This window comes from Ictalurus punctatus, chromosome 16 (assembly GCF_001660625.3).
Source record: "Ictalurus punctatus breed USDA103 chromosome 16, Coco_2.0, whole genome shotgun sequence".
NCBI lineage: Eukaryota > Metazoa > Chordata > Actinopteri > Siluriformes > Ictaluridae > Ictalurus > Ictalurus punctatus.
The window spans coordinates 22112248-22139500 of NC_030431.2; the positions used below are offsets into that span (position 1 = coordinate 22112248).

General features: G+C 34.1%; 1 protein-coding gene across 2 annotated transcripts; it reads left to right on the forward strand.

Moving 5' to 3' along the window:
• The first annotated feature begins 1987 nt into the window (after nt 1-1987).
• On the forward strand, nt 1988-22592 carry LOC108276943 (adhesion G protein-coupled receptor F5). 2 transcript variants are annotated; one of them, XM_017489105.3, is made up of 20 exons: nt 1988-2095; nt 4939-4998; nt 8251-8351; nt 9061-9109; nt 9206-9355; nt 10614-10772; nt 10972-11055; nt 11709-11818; nt 12180-12244; nt 12847-12983; nt 14821-15006; nt 15487-15684; nt 15914-16069; nt 16890-17068; nt 17166-17333; nt 17610-18965; nt 19120-19161; nt 19256-19315; nt 19407-19470; nt 22032-22592. In XM_017489105.3, exons 2-20 carry the CDS (start codon nt 4986-4988, stop codon nt 22115-22117), a joined length of 3363 nt encoding a protein of 1120 aa, XP_017344594.1. In that variant the 5' UTR covers nt 1988-2095; nt 4939-4985; the 3' UTR covers nt 22118-22592. The 2 variants fall into 2 exon arrangements, with proteins under 2 accessions (XP_017344594.1, XP_017344595.1); XM_017489106.3 differs by lacking the exon at nt 10614-10772.
• Nucleotides 22593-27253: the final 4661 nt, after the last annotated feature.

Below are 27253 nucleotides of genomic sequence, written 5' to 3' on the forward strand. Positions count from 1 at the left end.
TTCCTCATTTTACTTTGGGTCTCTAAAATAGAGCCATCAACAAACAGAGACAGTGGAGCAGCTTGCGAATTTGATGACGGGAGCCTATAAGCATGACTTTGGTTTTCCCGCTATTCAGGCATCGAACGTTATTATTCATCCATGTTTTTATCTCAGAAATTCAATCAGAAAGAAAACAAACATCAAGGTTTTCACCAGATTTTGAGTGAATATAGATTTGGGTATCGTCAGCATAAAAGTGATAATGGAGGCCGAGCGATTGCAACAGATGCCCAAGTAGCAATAGATAAACATTGAAGAGTAGAAGGCCTAAAACTGAACCCTGAGGAACACCAGTGAGCACAGAGCTAGGGTCAAACCGATAGCCACCCATAGAAATAAACTGGGAACAGTCAGTAAAATAGGATTTAAACCAGGTTAAAACTGTCCCAGACACACCAAAAACACTTTGAAGGCAGGTAAGTAAAAGACCATGATCCACAGTATCGAAAGCAGCTCTAAGATCAAGAAGAATAAGAATGGATGTAGCTCCAGAATCAGAGCTCATCAACAAGTCATTGGTAACTTGATCCACGCCGTTTCAGTACTGTGAAGTACTGCGAAAACCTTACTGAAGGGGTTCAAAGAGGTTATTAATTGTAAGATGCCTACATAGTTGAGAGGCAACAACACACTCAAGTATTTTTGCCAAAAACAGAAAAATTTGAAATGGGACGAAAATTGTTAAAATCATCCACGGAAACAGTTCAAGTGTTTACCAACTTAATTAATTATTATTATTAATGATGTTATCAATATCAATATTGTTGTTATAGAGATTGCTGCTGTGCATATCCTTGTTATTAACATTGTTATTATGATACTTCATTGTAATTATTAGCCGAATGCCCTAATTTGTATTTATTATTATTATTATTATTATTATTGTTGTTGTTGCTGTTGTTGCTGCTGTTGTTTTTGTTGTTTTACTTTATTTTATTATTTTATTTTTAAAAAATATGTACGTTGATTGAAGCCTTCAGGATCATTAAGCAAATCTTTTGGTCTAGAATTATATCTCTGATGGGCCGCAGTGGGATGGGCCCACCTGCGGTACTGGGGGTGGGTGGACTCATTGTGAGATGCTGTGGAGGGGGCCCTGGAGGCTCATACTTTGCCCCCCTTGATCTTCTGCTGGACCAATTCCATATTGCATGACTTATTTTAATGCTTACACCAACAAAAAAGGAACTGGTGAAGGAGTTGTTGGCATCAGGTACCAAATTATGTACATCCACCATTAAGAGTGTCCTATATCACCATGGCATGAAAGGCTGTCTTGCAAGGAAGAAGCCCCTACTCCAAGAATGGCATTAAAAAGCCAGAATGGAATTCTTAGGCAATCATTTGGAGGAGTGTCTGTCAGATAAAAAAAAAAAACTGTTTGGCCATGATGATCAGTGCTATGTATGGAGGAAAAAGGGCGAGGCTCTTAATCGGAAGAACACCATCCCAACTGTAAAGTATGGGGGTGGCATCACTGAAGAAGAACTGAAAACATGTGAGAATATTCATAACATAATATGACCATGAAATAATGACAAGACAAGGGTGGAGACAACAACCCAAACGAAACAGACATGACTGTACTGTATACAAACATGACATGAACTAAAAATAAACACATAGACCAGTGGAGCTATGACACATGGACCTATGACATGTGCTGAGAGTCATGTTGGAACAAGTTTGGGCCCCTTAGTTCAGGTCACTGGAAATCGTAATGTTACAACATGCAAAGACATTCTAGACAATTGCATGTCTTCAACTTTAGGGCAAAAGTATATGGATGTGATGGTCATGTGCCCACATAGTTTTAACCATATAGTGTCTTGGCCCCTAAAACCTGCCTCGCTTTAACCATCCCTATGACTTGGTATGAGGAAACACAATATGTTAAACTGTTCTGACAAGTATACTGTAACGCTCTTCAACTCTTAGGAATCTGGATGGTCAGGTATCAGGTATATAATAAATTAGTGAAGTCAAAAGCTGAGAAGATTCCAGGTGACCTGTTCATGTTCAGTGAAATAAACGTGGGCTCGCTGCAGTCAAGGTAAGACCTAAAAATGAACTCTAAAAAATTTAACTATGATGTACATTTTTACTACATTTACTAAATGTTTTAAGTGAATTTAATTCATACTGGACTTTTCATTAATTATCCAATTAAATGTTACATTTACTTATTTTTTAAAAACTGTAGTTACCCTTTAATCCAGGAGTACTTTACTCGAGGTTAATATATCTAATGAAACCAAATGATAAACATAAAGCAACTGTATACACATTAACATTTTAATTAAACATTTATATGTCACGTTTGGCCAGTATAACATGAGATTATGTCTAAATTCAACCTGGTTTACATTGCAAATTAGATTTAGCACAATGTTAATGTTACAAAAACAGTGAGCTGACTTGAACAAACCTGTATGAACTGTTCAAACCTGTATGATTATGTGAGTGGGACACAAAAGGAGGTGTAAGGCAGAACGACAGAAGAGACTGATACCCTCAGTTACCATTCACTATCACTACATATTTTTTCTATAAAATAAATTAATGGGGAGTGAGAGTGAATACTCAGTTTCCCTTTGTGTTCCATAAAAGAAAGACATACAGGTGTGGACAACATTAGTCTTAGTAGATGACAGGATTTGTAAAACTATACCTCACATAGTAGATAGAGCACTAGAGAGAACTATAATGGATAAAAAGTTTTCCTTTGCAATTAACATTTTATTTCTGAAGTAAGGCAAGTTCTTAGCACTTGCAATATTGAGTTGGTTATGTCCCTATTTTATATTATCTAATTCTGAAGAGATCTTGGTTCAGACAAGGCAGAGTGAAATCTGGTAGGTAGGACTGAATAGATGTTTGTCCAGGCTGAAAGGTTAAGGCCAGCATCTGTAAGTCCTTGATGTCTTCAACTGGGGCTCCCTAAACACCTACAATAAAAACAGTCATACACATTACAAAGGATCTAGTCTTGTCACAGGAGTATTCCCATCACTGTAACTCGTATGATCCCAATAAACTCCAACAAAGGTTCTGAAAATTCCTTTAATATGGAATTTTGTCCACTGACCTTGTCATGGTTTAATTTACATATAATTTTCATAAAAATAAAATGAAAAGCAGTTTAAAGATATCTATCTATATATATATATATATATATATATATATATATATATATATATATATATATATATATATATCGTCTGTAACATCATAAAAATATTTGTAAGTCATTTTTGTTCCAACAGTCGGCTAATTCATATGCATCAATAAGTGGACAGGCAACATATTTGTCTTATTTCCCTTGACACCTGTTTTAAGAGTGTTATTATGCATCATGTATGTTTCATCCATGCATTTACAAATCCCATCTGATTAGATACAAAAGCTTACAAAGGTGGAAAATTTGAATCAGTGTTATACATGTGAAAGCCTATACCATTATTGATGTACTGTGATGTGGCTCTGTTGAGGAGTTCTTCCCTAAAAGTAGAAAACATCAAGTGTATTTCAAAAGACTAACAATAATGAGGTTTGAGATTTGAGTTTTGAGGTTTGTAAAATATTTTCATCTACACTCTGCCCACTTTATTAGTAACACCTGTACATCTGCACATTCATGCAGTTAAAGTTGAATTCATGTATTGCTTTTGAATTCTGCAATATAATATGACAGGCTTTGATGGGGAAGTAGCAAAAAATGATGTGAGGTCATACTCACTCACATACATCTCTATCGTATCGACAAAAAAAATAAAAATAAAATAATTCTCCTGTTACATACAACTACTGATGTATGTAGTTTGCGCAAATTAACACTGAGGAAAATCGAAACCTTTTTTTCAAATTAAAAGCAACGTTCAGAAATATTAGTCCTACGCACCTTGTAGATTTTTATGAGACACATTTAAATTTCAATCGTACAGAAATGGACTTTTGTTCATACATGTAAAAGTTTTCCATTTTAAAATATCAAGAAATTAATGCTTTATAAAAACACATCACATGTGTGTAATGTATTCATAATAAATAACAAATGACAGACTTACCACCAACAATAATACCGTTTGTGTTCAGAAATCAGATGCTATTATAAAAGTGAACAGCTGTAGTATATTAGAGCATTATAAAAACAAGCCATTTATGACTCTGTTAAATACTTCAGATGGCACCCATGTCATAATGATAATAATGACTGACAACCAAATTACCAAATCTTTCTTAAATCACAGACAGGTAAATATACATCATAGCAAATATTTAATTTCCTATAATGATACCAAATCTATACATAAATGAAATGCTTTCACTTTCTGTGAATTCATGAATTACTATTTGAATGACCATCACTGAAAAGTTCACATTAATGACAGGGCAAAGCATCCATACTTAAAACCTACAAATTTGTCTGGAAATCTGATTTAAATATTAATGTTTATTATAATACATTTACCACAGAGCTGTTGAATCCTTGATTCTGATTGATGAGAAAGTGTTCTTTAATATAATATTCTTTAATAGCAGCTCTGACAGTAGTTCCGGCTACAAGGTAAATTGCAGGTTTATATTAATGCGGTCAAACTATGCAATACTTGATTGTGTCTATATAGTAACAATTTACACATATACAGGGACTTGCATGGTAGATATTCTATGTAATCAAAAGAAGAAGAAAAAAACAAAAAACAAAGGAACCAAGTGGAAAACTTTTAGCTAAAAGCTGAAATGATCAGGAATCAAAGAAAAGACAACCTGAACAGAATTACTATTACTCCAGATAAGTGTAACTATTTAATAGATTCATTTCCTGTAAGGAAAGTAAAAGCTATTTACTACTTCCTGATGTCTTTTAAATGTGCTCTTGTATTTTATGTGTAGAGACACCAAAGTGATACCAGCTGAAGTTCAAAATCTGCCTGAGCATCATGGCTAATAAAGGTAAGTCATAATTTAACTTACCTGGCTAATAAATCAAGCACAAGGATTACATTCCACATTTATTTTTGATCCTAAGATTCACAGCATGAACGTACAGCTGACAAATTGGCAGCATGTACCAGCTATGTATCAGAAATTGGTAGGCAGATGCAAGTGCAGGTTTTTTATTAAAGAAAACCCAAACAAAACAAACAAAATGGAAGCAAGGATTATCTGTAGAACAAAGGGCAAAAACAATTTGGTACAATACAACACAATACATGCATGAGACCAAGCATAACCAGGTGATATACAATAAAAGCTAAGTATGGAAACACAGACAACAGAGAACCTGTATAGGCCTGCTGATGACAAAAAACACAATACAGGTGTGAGTGCTTACAGGTCACATGATAGAGTTATGTAATTTACAGGAAAGGGAGTCATTGTTGCCCAGCAGTGCTCAAAGGAATGTTTCTAACAGCTTGTGGAATCCATGCCATTAAGAATTCACAGTAAAGTGAGGTCCTACCCAGTTATAGCTTTCTTAATAGATAGTAACTCAGATCATGCTGTTCTTTAAAAAATCAAAATAAATAATTCTTCAACTTAAAAATCTGTTGTGGCAGCATGTTTTAGGTCTTAATTAAGTACAACAATTGTCTGAACAAGCTTTGCGGCCAGGTGGATTTTTTTTTTATTTGAGACTTGCTCATGTAGTCCTGTCAGACACTGTTATGTTATTCATATTTTTGATGGGTCTACTATATCTGTACAATCGAACAGACCCCTCTTTGCCTATAAAGCAGATCATCTAGGGCTAGTTTACAGTCTAGAAGATAATGAATCTCTTTTGTAATGATGTCTCAGTAATGGTACTTAATGTATAACTGGTCAGTGATTCACTATTGATAAAGTCTAAATCTATCCCAGTGAATACAAAACACCATATGAATTTCTAACACTAGAGACAATATACTGTAGTTAGTCAAAACATCAGGCCCATATTCAGTACAGTTATCATTTTTTAATCCAGATTATGTTGATGTTATACTTGGTGTATATTTGCCTCTTGGTAGAGGTATCTTGACAAGCAGAAAGATATTCTGTGTAAATTGACTCCTTTATTAACACATTCCTCATCATCTACTTGTGCCTGTAAGCCATATGCTGGGGGTGAATGTTAGGGCGTAAAAGCTGGGACCCATGTTATTAGTTTGTACTGGCCTGTGATTGCTGTGCTGATCCACTTGGGCTTTAGTACCATATGCAGGTCATGTTGAAGAGGAACTGCTAACCTTCATCCATGCAATCCATTTAGACTCAATGAAATGAAATGAAATGAATTTGTTTTGCTGGAAATTTAACAGTTTCATGCATACACACAGCCCATATTGTATCTTGTCATGACCAAGATCCAGTCTTAATAGTATTGTTGCTTAATGTTGGCTACTTCTTCACTACAGGTCAGCATTGGGGATTTCTGTGTAACATAATGGAAATGCTGTAGCATGTTAAACTTACATGAGTGTTCGGATATATAATATTTGCTATACAATGTTTGGTTATGAAATGTTGTTGCCTAGACAACCTTTTAAACTTTACGGATACCATTGTCGGATACAAGTCGGTACAGATACAAACAATGAGTTGTTATTCATCCCTGGGAGGGGTGAATGTAAAAACTAGTTTAGTTATGATGCTGTTGCAGTGGTTACTGTTCAAAACATCAGATGGTTCAAGCTGTAATGGAATGTCCTCTGTGGTTTGTTACTGCACTGTTACTGCATTCTTGGTATTTTGCATTTCTAATTGACTGCACAGTCTGAGGAAGGTGTATACTTTATTTTGGAATAAACATAGCACACAATCATAGTCTAAAGGCAGGCAAAAGGGTCAAAACTAAACAGGCAACCAATCAGCAATCAAAACAAAAATAATAGGCAAACAGAAAAAAATACAGAAATAGATAACACTCAAAAAACAAATGCAATCAGTAAGAAGGCAATACTTTGCAGTCAGCTTATGAAAACTGGGATTATAATACCAGAGAGTAAATTAGGTTGCAGTGAGTACTAATTCAGGTGAACCGTGACTGGCCTAGTGTTCTGGTGATGGGAACGTCTGGTGGTGTGGGGTGAAATTGTCAGATGAGTCTGTGTCAGTACATTTTTAGTTTTGGTTTGATGTGATTTACTTCCAGATAATTTCTTGAAACACCATAAACTCTGTTTTTCTTTACTGTAAAATGGAATACAATGTAACATGAAAGCAACAGACTTTCATCAAAAGCAACTTCAAGTAACTTCAAGAAGAAAAACAACTTCCTCGTTTTTGCTTGTATTTCCTCATTTGTAAGTCGCTTTGGATAAAAGTGTCTGCTCAATGAGTAAATGTAAATGTTAATAAGTCAGTCATAAGCATTAAAATAATAGTAGTCTAATTCATTGCCAATATATTGTTGGATAAATAGTTGTCTTTGCACTTTTCACATTAATCACTGCAAATTTGATTTAGTTGAACAATGTGGCTTCCACCCTCATTATGAAGAAGCTTATAAAAAAGCACTTGATTCAGCAACTCCTTTTTTTTGTGCATTTTATTGTTATTATATCGGACAGTAATAGGTAATTGTGAGCACAACTTAATGAAGTCACGAAATACTAAATGGAGGTGGGGGATATAGGACATTTTATAAGACTTGGTTTGTTTTGGTTTGTGAAATTAATAAAATAATGCCAATGTTTTCTTTAATTTGATGCACTTTCTTATAAAGAAAATGTGCCAACAGTTTGTTTACAGCTCACTAAGTAAATTCTTTTAAAAAATGGTTCTCAAGATGAGCAGTATTTCTGATTAAGATTTTTAATAGATTTAAGTCCATGGTCAGAATCATGCTTAACTGAGATACACCTCTGTTTTCAGCAAACTCCACCTCACACAAAAGGTCGAATAGAATTAAAATTTGCAGTTACTGTTTGAATTTGCACAAGTTTGATATTTCTATGTTCCAAGTACACAACTGTTTATAATTATGAAGGCAAATTTGTGGCCTAATGATGTTGAGTTTATTCAGCAACAGAGTTATATGAAAGGTCTGCAAAAGAGGGCTTGAAGAAGGATGAATTTGGGACTATAAATAAAGTCAGGTCTACAGATGCAGCTGTTCTTAAATAAAATGTAGACTACTTGTCATATTTGCATAAAGTGTATATGAAAATTACCCTGCAAGACATTTAAAAAAAACAACATTTTTATTTATATACTTTACAGGGAAAATATCAAAAGATGATTTGCTGAGATTTGTTGCCATCCTGCTCATTCATATACAAATGATGAACTCACAAGTACTCCCTGAAATATCAGACACTGAGGTAAAGTATATAGAATATATATTGAGGTAAAGTATATAGAATATAAATATCAGAGGTAAAGTAAAAAAACACTTCTGAAATGTAAATGAGTTAAGAAAGACAATTAAAATAAAAAAGCTTCGTTAATTGGATTGTTTGGATAAAAAAAGGCCAAGTTCCCTTGGTTAAACAATAAAAACAATTTTTCACAGCCTTCTTTGCTCATATTTACCAAGGGTGCCAATATTAGTGGAGGATACTATGTGAAACTCTAGGATTATCAGTTAATTTGAAGATCAAATTAGAGTGAGGTGTTTTCAATCAATGCGTTGATAATCAGGTGTGAGCGAGATCTATCAAAGTCTCTGGAAGTGTATCATGGCATGAACAAAGGAGATTTCTGAGGACCTCAGAAAAAAAGTTGTTGATGCTCATCAGGCTGGAAAAAGTTACAAAACCATCTCTAAAGAGTTTGGACTCCACCAATCCACAGTCAGATAGACTGTGTACAAATGGAGGAATTTCTTTACTTTGTTCAAGCTTCATGCCAATATTAGTGGAAGGCACTGTATGAGCAAAAAGGCTGTGAAAATTTGTTTTTAATGGTACTGTAAGTATGGGTATATTATATACCCGCAAAGGTAACAGAATAATATAGATAATTATTTAATAAACAGTAATAATTATTATGCAACTTTACCTAAGCAATAACTTTTTTTTTTATATTCAGTTAAGCTACACAGATGAGCAAATGAATCACATAAGGGAAAAACGGGATGGTAAATAATAATTTACATGTTATGTTTAAAAGCAAATCTATATATTATAACTAAGTCTGTTTCACCTATTAATCAAAATCACATTATTATTTTCAGTGAACACGGACATAGTAGAATACATTTTTATCGTAGATGTGAATGTGCCACAAGTGATTTTGATGGACCAAATCAAATCATTAGTGGCATCCAAAAGTCCAATACAGGCAGACAACAGCACAAAAATCGATGCTTTGAACCTTACAGCAAGTAAGCAAAAATTTTTTGAGTTAATTTGTTTAGCTTTATATATATATATATATATATATATATATATATATATATATATATGCGTGTGTGTGTGTGTGTGTGTGTGTGTGTGTGTTTGTGTGTGTGCGTGTATATATATATATATATATATATATATATATATATATATATATATATATATATATATTTATATATATACACACACACACACACACACAATTTTTTTGTTCGGCATTTTACTATGGGAATTTACTGGGGGGGGGGGGGGGGGCATTAATCCCACCTGACCTTTCATCATGATCCCTAAGAGGGGAATTTTTGCACTGAAAAAAAGTCTTCTTAAACTGGATGTAAAGCTAGATTTACACTGTATGACTTTCTTCCTGTATTTGGTTGCTATCTCAGACAAACATCACACATTGTGAATACATTTTTTGTTCATGAGCATAATGTACATTGATGTATTCACCCATTGCTGATTTACTGCCTTTGCGACAAAGACAGCTGACGACAAAGTTCTGGCAGTGTCTTCTTGTACCTGCTTTAATCTCATACAATTTATAGTCCTTAACTGAATGCAGAATGCAAAAATTTCTAAATTTATATATTAAAGCACTATGTGGCTAGAGTCCTGTTATTTAGTCATTCCGTTTGGTGTTCTACATACACTAATTTAAAAAAGAACATTTGTATCATAACATCATTGAACAGGGAACATTTTTATTTATTCTGCAAACTCCAGTGGCAGAGATTATGACTAGGACAGTGCTAGTCTAGTACGAACACTAGCCCCCTTTCTGCACCCATAGTTATTTAAAGTGAATCAGTGCTTCAGTGAAATAAGGTTTCCTTGCTACAATCTCTAAATAATTAGCTGGCTATGCATTTGATATTTCTCTTAAATAACTCTCCATTGCACATAGAACCCTTAGTATTTACTCTTCAGAAGGACTGAATTAAAAAGATTATTTCTTTAGTGATATATCTCAACCCATATAATTACATACAGTCAGTGTTATATTGAAACATACAGGACTTGCACAACAAGCAGGCAAATTCAAAGACTAGTCAAAAGCCAACGCAAGGGTCAAAATTCACTAAATGCATTCACATCAAAGCTCAAAGACTTTGCAAGGACATACATATGTTGGAAGTAGCCTACTGGGTTAGAACATAGAGGGATACCCCTGCAGACAGGGAGGTGTATGTGTAATTTATATAAGTAAATAATCAAGTTTAAAATTTTTCTTTTCCCCAGTGTGCCAACAAAATGAATCTGAATACCTGTGCACATTTGACGATCAGTATGTTTTGCCATACAATAATTGTCTTACCTATAATGCATGTGACAACCCAGATGAAGCAACATGTACTTGTATCAATGCCAGTCATGGCCAGATTTGTGTGTCAAAAAATGGTAAGAGAAAATTTGTAAGAATATTTATTTAGTTTATATTTATTTATATACGGCACTATATTGAATGTTTTTAAAAGAAAGAAAATCACTCATCAGATTTTTTTTCTCAGAAAGTATATCTGCGTATAGTGTATATGCGCACATACATGTACTAACCCTAACCCCATACTAACCCTAACCCTTTGTTTAACATACACAGAAGTACCTCCCCCCACAACAACTCCTGCAGCTCCCACAAAAACAACTACTACAACCACTATAACCACGACCACTACAACCACAGGTATGATTTTATTCCTTGTTCTTGTCCTTTTCCAAACCTAATATAATTTCAATGTAATTGCTTTTTTTCAGTTTGAAAACGTATGTATTTTGACCACAATAACTTTGATTTTACTTACTTTTATTTTAATTCATCTTCCAAGTGGGTTGAAACTAAACAATCTCTTAATTATATGATGTCACTTCCATGAGCAGGGTTGCCATGTTTCACATATAATGTCTGTGTATTAAGGTACATGATATATGTTCAAAATCTAAATTGCACACTACTGTTAACCTGAAAAAAGATAGTTTCAAGTTTTTTGTGCTGATCTGAGTTGTAGTTGGCATGAGAATTATGCTGAAACCTGGTATCCTGCCCCATAAGCTTCTATTGAGCTATTCTGTAAAGGTCAAAATTACAGTAAAAACCGTGTGCTTGTACAACTGTTTGTTTGTTTGTTTGTTTTGTTTTGTTTGGCAAGCTTAGATCTGTATTTTTTATACATTTAGGTTACATTTTCTGTTCAATCAGAATAATTTGCATTTGTATTCTCTTAAACCCCTAGCACGTGTGTGTGTATATGATGATCAAGTTACTGTTTTCATGTGTCTTTTACCTTAACCATTTTTTTGTTTTGTGTTTTTTATAAACTTTTTCTATTTTTTTCATAGTTGTCCGTTTATTAAGCTTCTCATTGACAATAAATCGACGATTTGACTTTGCACTCACTGAGACATCATCTGAAACATACAAAACATATAAAAAGGACATTCAGTCTTCAGTAAGTGTGAAACAGTTTAATATGCTTGATGATTTAATCCAGAAATGGATGATTTAATTAATAAAGTGTTATTATTATTATTATTATTATTATTATTATTATTATTATTATTATTATTATTATTATTATTATTGTTATTGTTGTTGTTGTTGCTGTTAGTATTATTGTTATTGGCGTTATTTTTATTGATATTATTATTATTATTATTATTATTATTATTATTATTATTATTATTATTATTATTATTATTTAGTAATAGTAGTAATAGTAGTAGTAGAAGTACTAGTAGTGTTGTGGCATATAATACTTCCACTGTCACTTAAAACAAAATATGACACACAGAACTTTTTTTTATCCTCAGATTAATGAAAGTTACAAATCTGTACCTGGCTATAAGCCCAATTCTGCAAACGTGACTAAATTCAGGTGATTTTATTTATTGTTTATGTAGTATTAATCTTTTTAAATGGAAAATGGTCTGCACTTATATAGCGCATTTTTAACCTTAGCAGTTCTACAAAGTGCTTTACACTGTGTCTCATTCACCCATTCACACACACACACTCACACACCAATGGTAGCAGAGCTGCCATGCAAGGCGCTAGCCTGCCATCGGGAGCAACTTGGGGTTCAGTGTCTTACCCAAGGACACTTCGGCATGTGGAATCATGTGAGCCGGGAATCGAACTGCCAAACCTATAATTAGTGGACAACCCGCTCTACCACCTGAACCACAGCTGCCCCAAGCAGCCAATGCTACAAGCATTTTTTTAAATTATTATTTGAGATTAATTAATTACCCAATTCATCAATCCTTTATTATTATTATTATTATTATTATTATTATTATTATTATTATTATTATTATTATTATTATTATTATTATTATTATTTTATTTTATTTTATTTTTATTTTTTTTGTAACCAAAGATCCAGAGTATAGTCTACATTTTTATTATTTAAAACAGAGGTTGTAAACTTTTTTTTAAAAAGATCATGTCTTCAATTATGTTCTGTGTTTTCAACAGACCTGGAAGTGTGATAGTTGACTTTACCATCGAAGCAACCAGTGATAACCTTAATTTGGATTCAGCTAACAAACAGCTTGCTAGCAGTCTCCGTTCACAGGGATACAGTGTGAGTGATAATGCATCCAGTCAAATAGGTATTATTATTATTATTATTATTATTATTATTATTATTATTATCAACATGATCAACCTGTTTTTTAACCTATCATTCTTCAGGGGTGTGCGTTTGATTAACAATGAATCTTACTGCTTTCCAAAAGCCTTCATAGTTCCAAAAGTTCATAGATGAATTAGTGATTTAAACAAACTTGTTAGTTATTATTATTATTATTATTATTATTATTATTATTATTATTATTATTATTACTACTACTACTACTACTACTACTACTACTACTAATAATAATAATAATAATTCGCCTGAATAATTTTAATTTAAGTAAATGGATCAGTGAGGATTTTTTGTTTATCTGAAATTAGTAGCCACACGTTCCATATAACAAAGTCCTTAGTGAATTATGAATAGATCAGGTTACTCATTAATTTCCTCATAAGTAAACATACTGCATTATTAATAAAGGATTTGGGCAGGACCATGCACAGAGATTTTAAGGGCAGTGGCGTGAATCCAAAAAGGAAAGAATGGTTTATTTATCTATTTTGTTATTGATAACAGTTTTGATAGAATTAATTGCTGATAATAAGATAAACTATTTACATGTTGATCTTTGCCTGTTCATTTCACAGCAAAACCTTTCTATTTGGTACCATGTCCTGTCTCTGACTTAGTTCCAAGACCTTCACTTTGACTCTTGAGTTGCTTCTGTGTCATCATCTTAATATAGAGAATTAATAACAAACATTTTACATTTATATTGTAAATAGTTAGGCTTAATGCTCAATTCAATTAATGTTGTTGTAATAACTCTTCCATTCAAAGAATACCATATCTAGCTTTATTCTCATCACACTTTTAGTAGCATGAACCTTGCCAATTTAACCCTCTTACCAGTACCTGTCACTCTCTGAGCCTGTCTCTGCCTCATCTTGAATGGAAGTATTCGAAATTTAATTTATGGTTAAACAGAATATATCCGTATTATGCTAAGATACAAATCATTTTGAATATTTTTGTATATTAATGTTTTCAATTATGTATACCAGTATTTATATGGTTTCATAAAATATTCTAAATATGTTATATGTTAAAGATTACTACCAACTAAGACAAATGATTACGATGGGAAATATACTTTACAGAAGTGACAGTGTGATTTGTTTGCTTAATATTCTATATAATGACTGTTTTGAAACCAGCTCTGAAATGTTTGAAACTGCCATTGGCAGCCTCCCTTTGACCTTTCTCTCTCTGTCATTTTTTTCATGAATTAATTGTCTACAAATTGTATCAACAGCCATTTTGGTGTTGTTTATATTAGATCAGATCGGGTCCACTAATTTGATTAGACAAGTGGACTTCCAAGAATGCTGATATTTCATACAACTGTTAGCACTATTAGAAGACCAGGAGCAAAAACAAAACATAACCAGCAATACAAAAACAAAATGCAAAACTAATATCTACCTGTTGATGGGGCGAGACAGGTAAATGGGAACCACTGAGCGGATCTTTAGCTGTGATTTCAGCATGCTTTTAGCAGAGATGGAGAAATCCTCTCCGCCCCACTCTGCTCATACAGTTTACAGTGCAGTTTTGCCTGCCAGAGGGTCACCTCAGCCTCAGCACCTCAGCCTATGAGGGCATATGGGCAGTGGCTCAGACCACATAATAACTCCCCTGTGCATGCCCCTGTACTTGTTAATTAAATAGTCTTTAGTGCTATGAATGTTCCGGGAAGTCGAGCTCAGATGAGGTTAAAGTTGGTTTCTGTACACATTGTCTAGTGGTAATCCTGTGCATGTGTAAAAGGGAACTGCATAAAAAAAAAAAACTTTGGCTTTTCATTTCAGTGAATGGTGGACTATATAACAGCAGTGACTATATATATCCTGACAGTACTCTCAAACTGACCTGCAACCCTCCAGAGAATAATGACATAACTTGGAAAATGAATAACAATAAGCTAGTGACTTCGGATAAGTATACAGTGGATAACCTTATCCTCACTGTAAACAGAGTCACTCCTGCTGACAGTGGTAAGTCAGAAAAAATCCTGTAAAACCAGTCAATAGATAATAAGTAAACATAAAAAAATTATTATTTAAATTGTGTTCAATCATGAATGAATTGTATAAAGATGAACAAAAAAGTAGTAGACAGAAAAAGGCAGAACATTAATCAAACAGAATATGTGATGAAATACAGTAGTAATAAAACGTTTTTGCAAAATAATAACTATAAATATACATGTGAAGTTATTTTATTTGTTTATTTGTTTGTTTATTATTAAAAACACCCATAGAGCTTGTGTCACATAATGTTCTCTGGGACAACATTCAGAGTATAGGGGTGATGACAGAAAATGACTGTGCAAATAACTTGCAGATGAATCCATCAAATCTGTACTATCCTAGTTTCTCATGCAAACATTTTAAAGGCATTTCAAGATTAGGACATTTCAAACACATTCTTCTATGTGGATATAATTATTATTAATTTCTTCTCTGCTTTCTCAGGTCTGTATGAATGCAGTACAACAGTAAATTCGGTGCCCTATGTTATCAGGCAAAGCATTACAATTCAGCCATACCCCGATATCCAAATAACTCTTAGCAAAGTTGTAAAATGTGAGAATACAGCAATCCCACTGCAGTGTTGTTTTCAGGGGATGTATAAAGGGAATTGGAGCACAGCTTGTAGGTCAACTGCACCAGGTAACACACACAGCTTTTTATATGTGATTTATGTATTCATGAATATCAACCCAACTGAATATACAGTATAGTTCAAAAATCAATACATAATCTCAAAACAACACATTATTACAAAAAATATATTGGTTTGCTCTCACCAATGATCAGCTGAATGATAATTTGCCCTGTTTGGCTGAAAATTAAGCTAATTCTATTTTAATGCATTTCACCTTTTAATTTTGCTGCACAGTCACAACAGGCTGCATATCATGTGACTATGAAATTAACAAACAGACCTGTCAGAATAATGACCAAGTAATACTGGTCACATGTCAACTCACGCCTCTCAGTGGAAGTACAACACAAAGATACTCAAAGAACATCAGCATAAATGTACAAGACAGAGGTATGTAATCATTATTATTTTTTATTTTTTTTTTACTGCTAATTATTATTACAGTAATGGTATAATGCAATGCCATTATCACTATCTGTTTAGAAGTTAAAAGTTCAGTTTTTGGATTAAAAGTGGAAGTGGGTATGATAATTTTTTTTCCTGTGAAGTTTATCAACACTGGAGCCTGTGAATTATTTCAGTCAAATTAGCAAAGTTGGAGTAAGTAATGTTTATTATTTTGTAAAAGCCATGATCTATTCAAGCAGGTCAAGAATAAGCTGGAAACAAGAAGAAATTAAATTTCCCCATTGAAGAACACTAAATTGGCTCTAGCAATTGTTAACTTAATATGTTTAGTATTGCACAAGACATTTCAAGACATATGCCAACAATTATGATACCAATTTTATCACTTGCTTTGCAACACCACAATGTTGTTTCCAAAGTCCCTATTCTGAGCATTTGATTGACAGTTCAAAAAGGACTGCAGAAATTTTGGAAATGTTGAAGCATGAGAATAACACAGTTTTATTATTGTAATATTACAATAATAATACTGTATAATAATGCTAGGATTGTTATTCAGTTTTTAATATGACAGAATAATCATTGTTGTGCCTAAAAATGCAACAGATAAATACCCAACAAACCCATAAACAACTAAATACCCAATGTTTTACAGCTGAATTTATGTTATGTATTAAATAATTCATGCTCTAAAAATAGACAAATAAAATGCAAATACGTGTTTGACTTAGCAAACAAATATCATTAAATGCTGCTGGAGTAATTCCCCCCACTCCCTTTACATTTTTATTTATTTATTTAGGATTTTCTTGCTTTGATACTATATTTGGAGCTGGGGATTCTGGAGCCATATCCATTGCTAACTGCACTGGAGACATGGTTGGCAATCAAACGGCTAAGTGTAATTCATCAGGCCATTGGGACATCATAGAAAACAACTGTATTCCACGCATCTTTCAAACTTTAATAAATGATGCTAAGGCAATTTGATTTTTTTTCTTACTTACATGAAGGATATTAAAAAATAATCTAAGTTCTATTGGCTTCTTCATACCAATTTGTGCTTTTTTTCCTGTAGATTTTACAGATAGTAGACATTCCACAATTTATGACCAACCTCAGTAGTGCTACAGTAGGGACTCAAAATGTAACTACCTCTCCAGCAACTATATTGACAATTGTAGAAATCCTAAACACCATCTCTGAGCTCTCAAGTACTGTTTTAGTTAATCAGCCCATTATGAAGGTAAGTAAATTCACTTGATTAAATGGATTTAGTTGAATGATTCTCTTCAATGACTGCATTTATTTCATATGCTATTGAAGTGCATTGTTAATAAAGGGGATAGCATTAATATTGACTTTTAGTTTATGTAATCTGTACTAAAATCAGCATTTTATACTATGTAGCAATGTTACAGTTCAAACTGTTTTTGCTTTGTGCTTATTCATTGATATATATTTCTATTGATGTATAAGATGGTGCAGATGTGCTGTATTTAATCAATATTTCACTTTCAAGGATTTCCTACAAATAGTTGATGTTATTGGAGCAGAAGGTGCACGGAACACATGGGTCAGTTTAAATACAAAAAATACAACCCTGAATGCCAGTTCTGAACTTCTGAAATCGACTGAAGATTTTGCACGCAGACTCCGGGATGAAAACATGAACATAACAACAAACACTACCTCTCTCAGTAAAACTAACATTACTGCTCCCTTTTCTGGAACATTTGGAAAAAATTTAACTACCCAAATAAATATTCCAGTGACTGGTACACAGACGCCCCTCACAGTCATAATTTCTTCAGCTTTTAACAATATCTTACCTGTTCGAAGTCTTACCAACAATGACAGCAATCAGACTGGCACCAGCATCAATGGAGATGTAGTCCTGATTGAGACAACCTCAACAATTAACAACATTTCCCTCTCTATTGACATCAAAAATAATACACTGGGAAACCCTCAGTGTGTCTTTTGGAACTTTAATCTTCTGAATGACATTGGGGGATGGGACTCGACTGGATGTCAACTAAAGAAATTAGGAAATGAAACTGAAAGAATTACGTGTGAGTGCAATCACACAACCTCTTTTTCAATCCTGATGTCACCATTTACCCTGGATAAAAAGTTAGCAATAATCTTAGACTATATAACCTACATTGGTGTGGCCATTTCATTGGGCAGCTTGGTTTTGTGTCTCATCATTGAAATGATTATATGGAAATCAGTGACAAGAAATGACACATCCTACATGCGCCATGTCTCCATAGTCAACATCGCTGTCTCCCTTCTGATTGCGAACATATGCTTCCTCATTGGAGCAGCAGTTGTAAAGAAAGGAGTGGGTCCCTGCAGTACAGCGACATTCTTCATGCACTTCTTTTATCTTGCCCTTTTCTTCTGGATGTTGCTGTCAGCACTCTTGCTCCTCTACCGCACCCTCATGGTCTTTTCTAGAATGTCCAAAGGAGCAATGATGGCCATAGCCTTCACTGTTGGCTATGGAGCCCCATTAATCATAGCTGTCATTACTGTGGCCTCTACAGCTGGAAGCCAAGGATACATTCAAAAAGATTACAATTGTTGGCTAAACTGGAGTAAAACGAAGGCCCTCCTGGCATTTGTGATTCCTGCTCTGACTATTGTAGCTATAAACCTCCTGGTGCTTATTGTGGTTCTGTGTAAGATGTTGAGGAGAGGAGTTAATGCCACCACTCAGCCAGATGAGAAACATCCCCTACTGATTATTGCTAGATGTGTAGCAATTTTAACACCTCTCTTTGGTCTAACGTGGGGATTCGGCATTGGGACCATGGTGTCACCAAACTTTGGGATTCATGTGGTGTTTGCGTTCCTTAATTCACTGCAGGTACTAAAGCCAAGTTACTCTAATTACATACACACAAATTAATATTAATCTACAAATCATTTAGATTTTTTTTTAGACATTCTAGATTATAAGTCATATTTAAAGTAATTATATTTATAGTAAATGTTAAAAATATTCTTTTGTCTCTTTAAAGGGTTTCTTTATTTTGATGTTTGGAACATTACTGGATAGTAAGGTATGATTTTGCTAAGGCCATTACACAACTCTTCACTTAAAATACACAAACAAATATAAATAATGCTTTGATATTGCCTGTTTTGTGGTTGCAGGTTCGAGAAGCATTGGCACGAACGTTTTCACTGAGTAACTTAAGCTCTATCCGTACCAGGGTAAATATAGTTTATGCTACATATACTGGTTAAAAAAAAACTTACTTTACGTTAATAATTATGGTTGATGATGGATGTGTCTAAATTACAGAGTACGAGTGCAGGACCTTCATCCTCAAGTGGATTTCCTTTTTTTCAGAGGTTACGGCAGAGAAGTATGTAACTGAGCTGATTATTAATATGCACATTTTATTCACTAAGGCTGTTTTATCAAATTGTGTTTGACCACATTTCATTATAATGTTCACACATTAACTCAAACTCTCTTTTCAGATTTGTACTAAAACAATGTAATAGGATTTGTGTAGTTTTAGTTCAGATTTTCACTGCTCAGTGTAGTATTGTCAGGGGCATATGTGTGATTTTGAACCTAGAGGGATGCTGAAATGCTATGAGGGTTCGGGGGCATGGTCCCTTGAAAAGAGTTTTTAAATAAAGCACTTAAATGCTCACTTAAATACTCATGACTTTTAGGAACAGAATGTACTAACTAGTGTGGTTGTAAGAAGGTATTTACATTGACAGAAGATTGAAAATACTCAAGACTGGGGAGGGGACATTTTAAAGACTCGGGTGCACAGTCAGAGAGACAGACTATAATATAACTAGAACAAAAACTACTATATACCATAAACTGCATAATATGCTGGTCCTTGTACCATCTATCCCAGAAATTAAGTCTCTTATTTGCAAGCTGCTGCTGAATGATACATCCTGGCTCAGATTGATATGGCCTTTGATGATCTGCTTGGTTGACACGCTCTGAAAAACTGGCTTCTCTACAATTCCGGCTGCTCTACAGAATGCACACAAAATAAAAACAAATTAAATTCTATAAATTACTATCATAAGAAGCCACTTTACTTAGGAAAGTAATCTTTGCATGTGGCTTATCATTGTAATACTTTGATGATAAACTCATTTTATATCTATCTATCTATCTATCTATCTATATATATATATATATATATATATATATATATATATATATATATATATATATATATATATATAAATACACACATATATGCACACACAAATATACATACAGTTTCTCACAAAAGTGAGTACACCCCTCACATTTTTGTAAATATTTGATTATATCTTATATCTTACACTGAAGAAATTACACTTTGCTACAAAGTACTGAGTGTACAGCTTGTATAACAGTGTAAATTTGCTGTCCCCTCAAAATACTCAACACAAAGCTATTAATGTCTAAACTGCTGACAACAAAAGTGAGTACACCCCTAAGTGAAAATGTCCAAATTGGGCCCAAAGTGTCAATATTTTGTGTGACCACCATTATTTTCCAGCACTGCCTTAATCCTCTTGGGCATGGAGTTCACCAGAGCTTCACAGGTTGCCACTGGAGTCCTCTTCCACTCCTCCATGATGACATCACAGAGCTGGTGGATGTTAGAGACCTTGTGCTCCTCCACCTTCCATTTGAGGATGCCCCACAGATGCTCAATAGGGTTTAGATTTGGAGACATGCTTGGCCAATCCATCACCTTCACCCTCAGCTTCTTTAGCAAGGCAAAAGTCCTTATCATGCTGGAATACTGCCCTGCGGCCCAGTCTCCGAAGGGAGGGGATCATGCTCTGTTTCAGTATGTCACAGTACATGTTAGCATTCATGGTTCCCTCAATGAACTGTAGCTCCCCAGTGCCGGCAGCACTCCTGCAACCCCAGACCATGACACTCCCACCACCATGCTTGACTGTAGGCAAGACACACTTGTCCTTGTACTCCTCACCTGGTTGCCACCACACACGCTTGACACCATCTGAACCAAATAAGTTTATCTTGGTCTCATCAGACCACAGGACATGGTTCCAGTAATCCATGTCCTTAGTCTGCTTGTCTTCAGCAAACTGTTTGTGGGCTTTCTTACGCATCATCTTTAGAAGAGCCTTCCTTCTGGGACAACAGCCATGCAGACCAATTTGATGCGGTGTGCAGCGTATGGTCTGAGCACTGACAGGCTGACCCCCCTACCCCTTCAACCTCTGCAGCAATGCTGGCAGCACGCGTACGTCTATTTCCAAAAGACAACCTCTGGATATGACGCTGAGCATGCGCATTCAACTTCTTTGGTCGACCATGGCGAGGCCTGTTCTGAGTGGAACCTGTCCTGTTAAACCGCTATATGGTCTTGGCCACCGTGCTGCAGCTCAGTGACAGGATCTTGGCAATCTTCTTATAGCCTAGGCCATCTTTATCTAGAGCAAAAATGATTTTTTTCAGATCCCTAGAGAGTTCTTTGCCATGAGGTGCGATGTTGAACTTCCAGTGACCAGTATGAGGGAGTGTGAGAGCGATGACACCAAATTTAACACACTTGCTCCCCATTCACACCTGAGACCTTGTAACACTAACAAGTCACATGACACCGGAGAGGGGAAATGGCTAATTGGGCACAATTTGGACATTTTCACTTAGGGGTGTACTCACTTTTGTTGCCAGTGGTTTAGACATTATTGGCTGTGTCTTGAGTTATTTTGAGGGAACAGCAAATTTACACTGTTACACAAGCTGTACACTCACTACTTTACATTGTAGCAAAGTGTCATTTCTTTAGTGTTGTCACATGAAAAGATATAATCAAATATTTACAAAAATGTGACGGGTGTACTCACTTTTGTGAGATACTGTATAAGCAATGTCCTGATATGTGAATAGTTTTGGCACTAATATTTTGTTCTTTTTCAGATGTGTACAATGTATCGAGTGCCGAAATGTCTTCAAGCAACTCAGATACAGCTACTGACAGCTACGCTGCTAGGCCCATGTTATAAGAGTCTTTTTAACTGCAAACATCATACATTATACAATACATTTGCATGCAAAATAAGAAAAACTTTTCAATGATTAAGTGGATGTTATTAATATATATGAAAATGAAAATGAATTAATAAAAAAATCTAATTAACAATTAGAACTCGACAGGGATGCCTCTGCTGCAAACAAGTCTAGTCCTTCTTGTTACTAGTTTGCATGTCTGAAATACCATTAAAATATACTTCAAAAAGTTTAATTTGCTATCTTGATATCTTGTTCTATAAGTTCATCAGCTGTTTACAGTGGTATTTCCATATAAATCACAAATATATTCAACCACATTCTTCAGATATTATGCTAACAAGGATCCGTGACAGACACATGGACATAAAACCAAGAAACAAAGTTTTTTAAGACAAAAATACTATTAACAAAAGGTTTCTTATTTATGCTCATCAGTTGATATTAATTAAAATATAGCTGTTTGGTGTACTAATTGCCTGGATCTCAATTCATATCTTAACTACATTCTATTAACTGTCATTTACTTTGTTTAATTTCATAACTACAGTTATTCACTTTGAGGATTTCACACACAGGCATGTGTTACATTGCTAGAATGCAAGAAATATTTGAACATGGTCCTGTATGGTAAATAACATCCCACTAACAAGCTGGTCCTATACAGACACAGTATGTGCAATTAGTTATGGTTAAATTGATGTTTACGAGTCACTAAGAGAAATAACTGTTGCTACCAAAAATTGTGATTAGAACTTGCCAGATTTACTTGCCACTTTACAAACAGTTTGTTTCATTACTTACTGTCACGGTGACTCAGAGAACACTCCATCATCTAACCTGGACTTCTAAAACCAAAGACCTGTAAGTGATGGAGATAATGACGAATGAATTAAGAGTAATTAAAGACAAACAAACCTGCATCTAGTTGTTCAATTTACTTTTATTTCACTTTATTATTAGATGAATTATTGATACTAGTTAGCTAGGGTAAGCATGTTTCATTTCATTAATATATTTACAACTTTGTGCCAGTAGTTTGGGGAAGGCCCACATATGTGCGTGATAGTCAGGTGTTCATTTTGGCCATATAATGTAAGATCCCTAAATCCTGCCTCACCTTAAACATCCTTATAACTTGGGATCAGGAAGAAGGAGAATGTAAAAAAAGACTGAAGTCTGAAACTGGTTTGGCAAGTAGAAAAACATAATAGGATTAGTCTTTAATTCTAAAGCATCTGTATGGTCAGGTGTCAGAAATAATAACCTGAAAAGCTAAGAGGTTTCTGGAAAACCAGCTCATGTTTGGTGAGACAAACGTGGGCTGGCTGGAGTGAAGGTAAGACTTGAAAACTAAAATTTCATGATAACATTGATATCATTGATATTCTCTTTATTCTACTTTTTTGTAGAACAAAGCATGTTTTAGCATTTGTCTTTAATGATTAATCAATATTACCTAGAGAGGGAAAGAATGTTTTTGATCTTGTAGTTGTAGTTTCTTGTTCTAAAATAATTAGTTTTCCTCAACTGCTTTTTAATTTGAACTTTTATTATTACTAAAGTACTTTGGCCTGAGTTTTGAATTGAGAAACAGCAGCAGCTTTGAAATATCACATTTCGTATGTCATAATCTGTATCAGTTTTGATTATGGAGGAGAATTAAAAAGGGGGATTAAACTCTGCATTCAAAGCCTAAAGAAAGAAACAAATGACATTAAAAGAACAATTAAAACATGTCAGTTAAATCTTGCAAACACAACTAACTATAATGAAATATTTAAAACAAACAAACAAACAAACAAACAAACAAACAATTAAAAACAACCTCAAATTTGTGTTGTATATTTTTTTACACTGAATATTATTTGATTTATGACTTGCTACTAATCCTATTTTAATTGTAATTTTCATTTGTGGATCCAGGAGATGTGAGTAATTATTAAGCTACATTTAGGTGCCTCTATACTCTCCTACTGCATTACATTTCTGATGTAGTTGATGATGCTTAAATTAATGCTGAGAAAGTCTAGAAATTGATCAAAATAAAAGTCAATTTTTAAAACGCTAGGAAGGTTGGTATGAATTTTAATAAGATAATCACAATCCTACATACCTTGTAGATTTTTACAAGACAAATTCAATTTCAGTTTGACAGAAATGTGGCTTTTACAGACATGTAATGGTTTTGTAATTATTTCAAAATGTCAGGAACTTAATTCTTTATAAAAACATGTGAAAGTTGTGTACTGTCCTCATGAGAAATAACAACTGATAGACCTCATATCAGTCACATCACTTATGTCTGACAACTTAATTCACAAAACTTTCTTAAAACACAGACAGGAAAAATATACATTTACTAAGCAAATATACTTTTCCTTTAATAATGTTTAATCTATAGATAAATGAAATACTTTCACTGTCTATCAATTCTTAAATTAGTAATTGAATAGCCTTCACTTATACAAAAATAATGTTTATTAAAATAAATTGACCACATTGCTGTTCAGTTCTTGATTTTGATTGATCAGAAGGTGTTGCTCTGACAAGTAGTTCTGGATACAAAGCAAATCACATGTTTATATTAATGCACTTCTTCTAATACCTTATTGTGTAACATCTTATACAGGGACTTGTATGACAGATGACAATTAAAGCCTGCATAAACAAAACAAACAAACAAACAAAAAAAACAAGTAAACAAAGGCAAACTAGGTAGAAGGTTTAGATAAAAATTGCTATGATAGGAATCAATTGAAAGACAACTTAAAGAGAGTTACTTTTATCAGTTTATACTATTAAGCTTCTGAATTTGCCCAATAACTCTTGTGTTTATATGTAGAGACACTGAAGTGATATCAGCTGACGTTCAGCATCATGGCAAATAAAGGTAAGTTTTTTATTATTATTATTATTTTATTTTATTTTTTTTTAGGAATGCAACGATAAAAATGATGTAGTTTGGGTTGTAATAACTAACCTACAGGAAGAAAAAGATTTACATTCCACATTTTGTTTTGATCAAATTTTTCCTTCTAGAGGAAATCAAACCATCTCTAAATCTGTCTTGCTCAAATACCAAGTCTATAGTTAATCTGATCAAGTGTATAACAATAAACATAGCTTTAGTTCCTTTGGGGGGAAAAAACAACCCATTGTTTATCCCTCCAACAAAGTTCCAGTCTTGTAGAATCTATGCCATAGTGCACTGAAGCATGTGGTGGCTCACTACCTTCCTAAGACAATATTTATAGTGTTTATTATTATTATTATTATTATTATTATTATTATTATTATTATTATTTACTAGTCCACATTTTGATGATGGTATATGAGAGCTCTATGGCATTTATACTCTATGGTTTCCCATAAACGATTGTCAGCAATATCAGCATGCTTCATCTTCTACTGCCTTAGTAGCACAACAAAACTCATGTTGCCAGTATATTGTGTATAAAAAGAGTATCTTAGAGAGGCAGTCTTTCAGAAGTAAAGATGGGCAGAGGTTCACCAATCTGCATAACTGGTGATCCATTTAGACTATATGAAATGAAAGCTGATGGGGTTGCAAATTTTACATTTCCACAGAAATGGAGAGCCCTTGTTGTATATTGTCATGACTGAGATCCACACTCTGTGGCAGTGTTTTTTATTTTCTTACTAGAGTGGCCATTATCACAGGTTAGTTTTTGTTTGCTAAAAATAGTCACCTGTCAGTGTTTTTAGTTTTCATTTTTAAATGGTAGGTTAAAGATGTACTTCTGTGATACTTAAATTCGTAGAGACAAATGTTGCAGTTTACAACAATGTAAAATCTCTTCTTTTCTTCTCCATCGGTTTTCTCAATTTTATTTTCCACCCTATGGTATTCACAAAAACCCACAAAACAGAACATATGTTTTGTATAGCCTATGATTTTAAACACACACTATTTTTCTTTTGATACAAAAAATAAGACTAATTTCCCCAGAAACAAGGCTTTTTTTTTTTTTACTTTCTTGAAATTCCTTTTTTGCAGGGTGTACTCAGTAGGTGATCTGTATTGTGCCCAAGCATGTTTAACCCCAAAGTCCAGTTCATTTGAATATTATGGTCATTTGAAGCGGTTGGCTCAGGCACGGTTTAGTTGAACTCGGGCACAATGCGCTAGTCAACTGTAAGCTGCCTCTGTAAAAATCTTCTGATATGTGTTGCATGATTAAGTGAAAGTCACTGCACTAAATAAGTAATAAATCTATTAGGCAATCTATTAGGCATGTGAGAGCACCGTGTGTCACCATGCCCCAATTGACTGCTAACAAGCCACAATAATAAAAAAAACTTTATTTGATATAGTGCATTTAGTAGTAGCTTGTAAAGGCACTTTACATATAAACACAATCATGTATGGATACAAATCATAAAAACAAGTGTACATACCAATAGTCTTTTTTTTTCTTTTCCAAAAGGCAAGTAAAATCTAATCTAAAAAAAAGTCTGTTTTAAGATAAGTTACGTCACGATGATGGACTCCATTGTGCTGCGTGAGAGTACTTTTCTTCAAAACAAAAAAGCTGCATCATAATGACATAAGTGTGCTTATGTCCAGAAGGTTAACTGTAATGTGAGTGCAGGTCAGTGGGGGAGTGGGGAGGGGGAACAATCAGGCTTGGACACGGTACAAGGCAACCAGGCGTAGTGTGAGTACACCACTAATGTTTGTTGAAAGCCCCACTTCCTTGTAGATTCTCTTCTGTGATTGGATAAAGAATCTATAGAAAGAATGTAATGAAAGACTAGCTGCATGAGCACTAAGAACATCAGGCTGTTGTTCATTCACTCCTAGAACTTGTTGAGTTATTCGCATGATCAGTAACAGATGGATTAAAGAAGGGTGGATTTGGGATTCTAAATAAAGTCAGGCCTATGGCCACAGCTGCTCTAAAATAAAGCATCCACTGTCTGAAACAGACCTGCCACTTGTTATGTTTGTATAAGACGTGATAGCTGTATGTGAAAATTAAATTGCAATGCTAAATGTTCCATTACTTTACTTTATTTTACAGGGAAAGCATCAGAATATTTCCTGGGATTTGTTGCCATCATACTCATTCATATGCATTTTATGAACTCACAAGGACTTTCTGAAA

Bases quoted from the DNA above. Each gene is read 5' to 3' on its own strand.
- LOC108276943 (XM_017489105.3), top strand. The intron at 8,352-9,060 runs GTAAAGTATATA...TTTTATATTCAG, and splicing joins CTGAAATATCAGACACTGAG to TTAAGCTACACAGATGAGCA. The intron at 9,356-10,613 runs GTAAGCAAAAAT...TCTTTTCCCCAG, and splicing joins TGCTTTGAACCTTACAGCAA to TGTGCCAACAAAATGAATCT.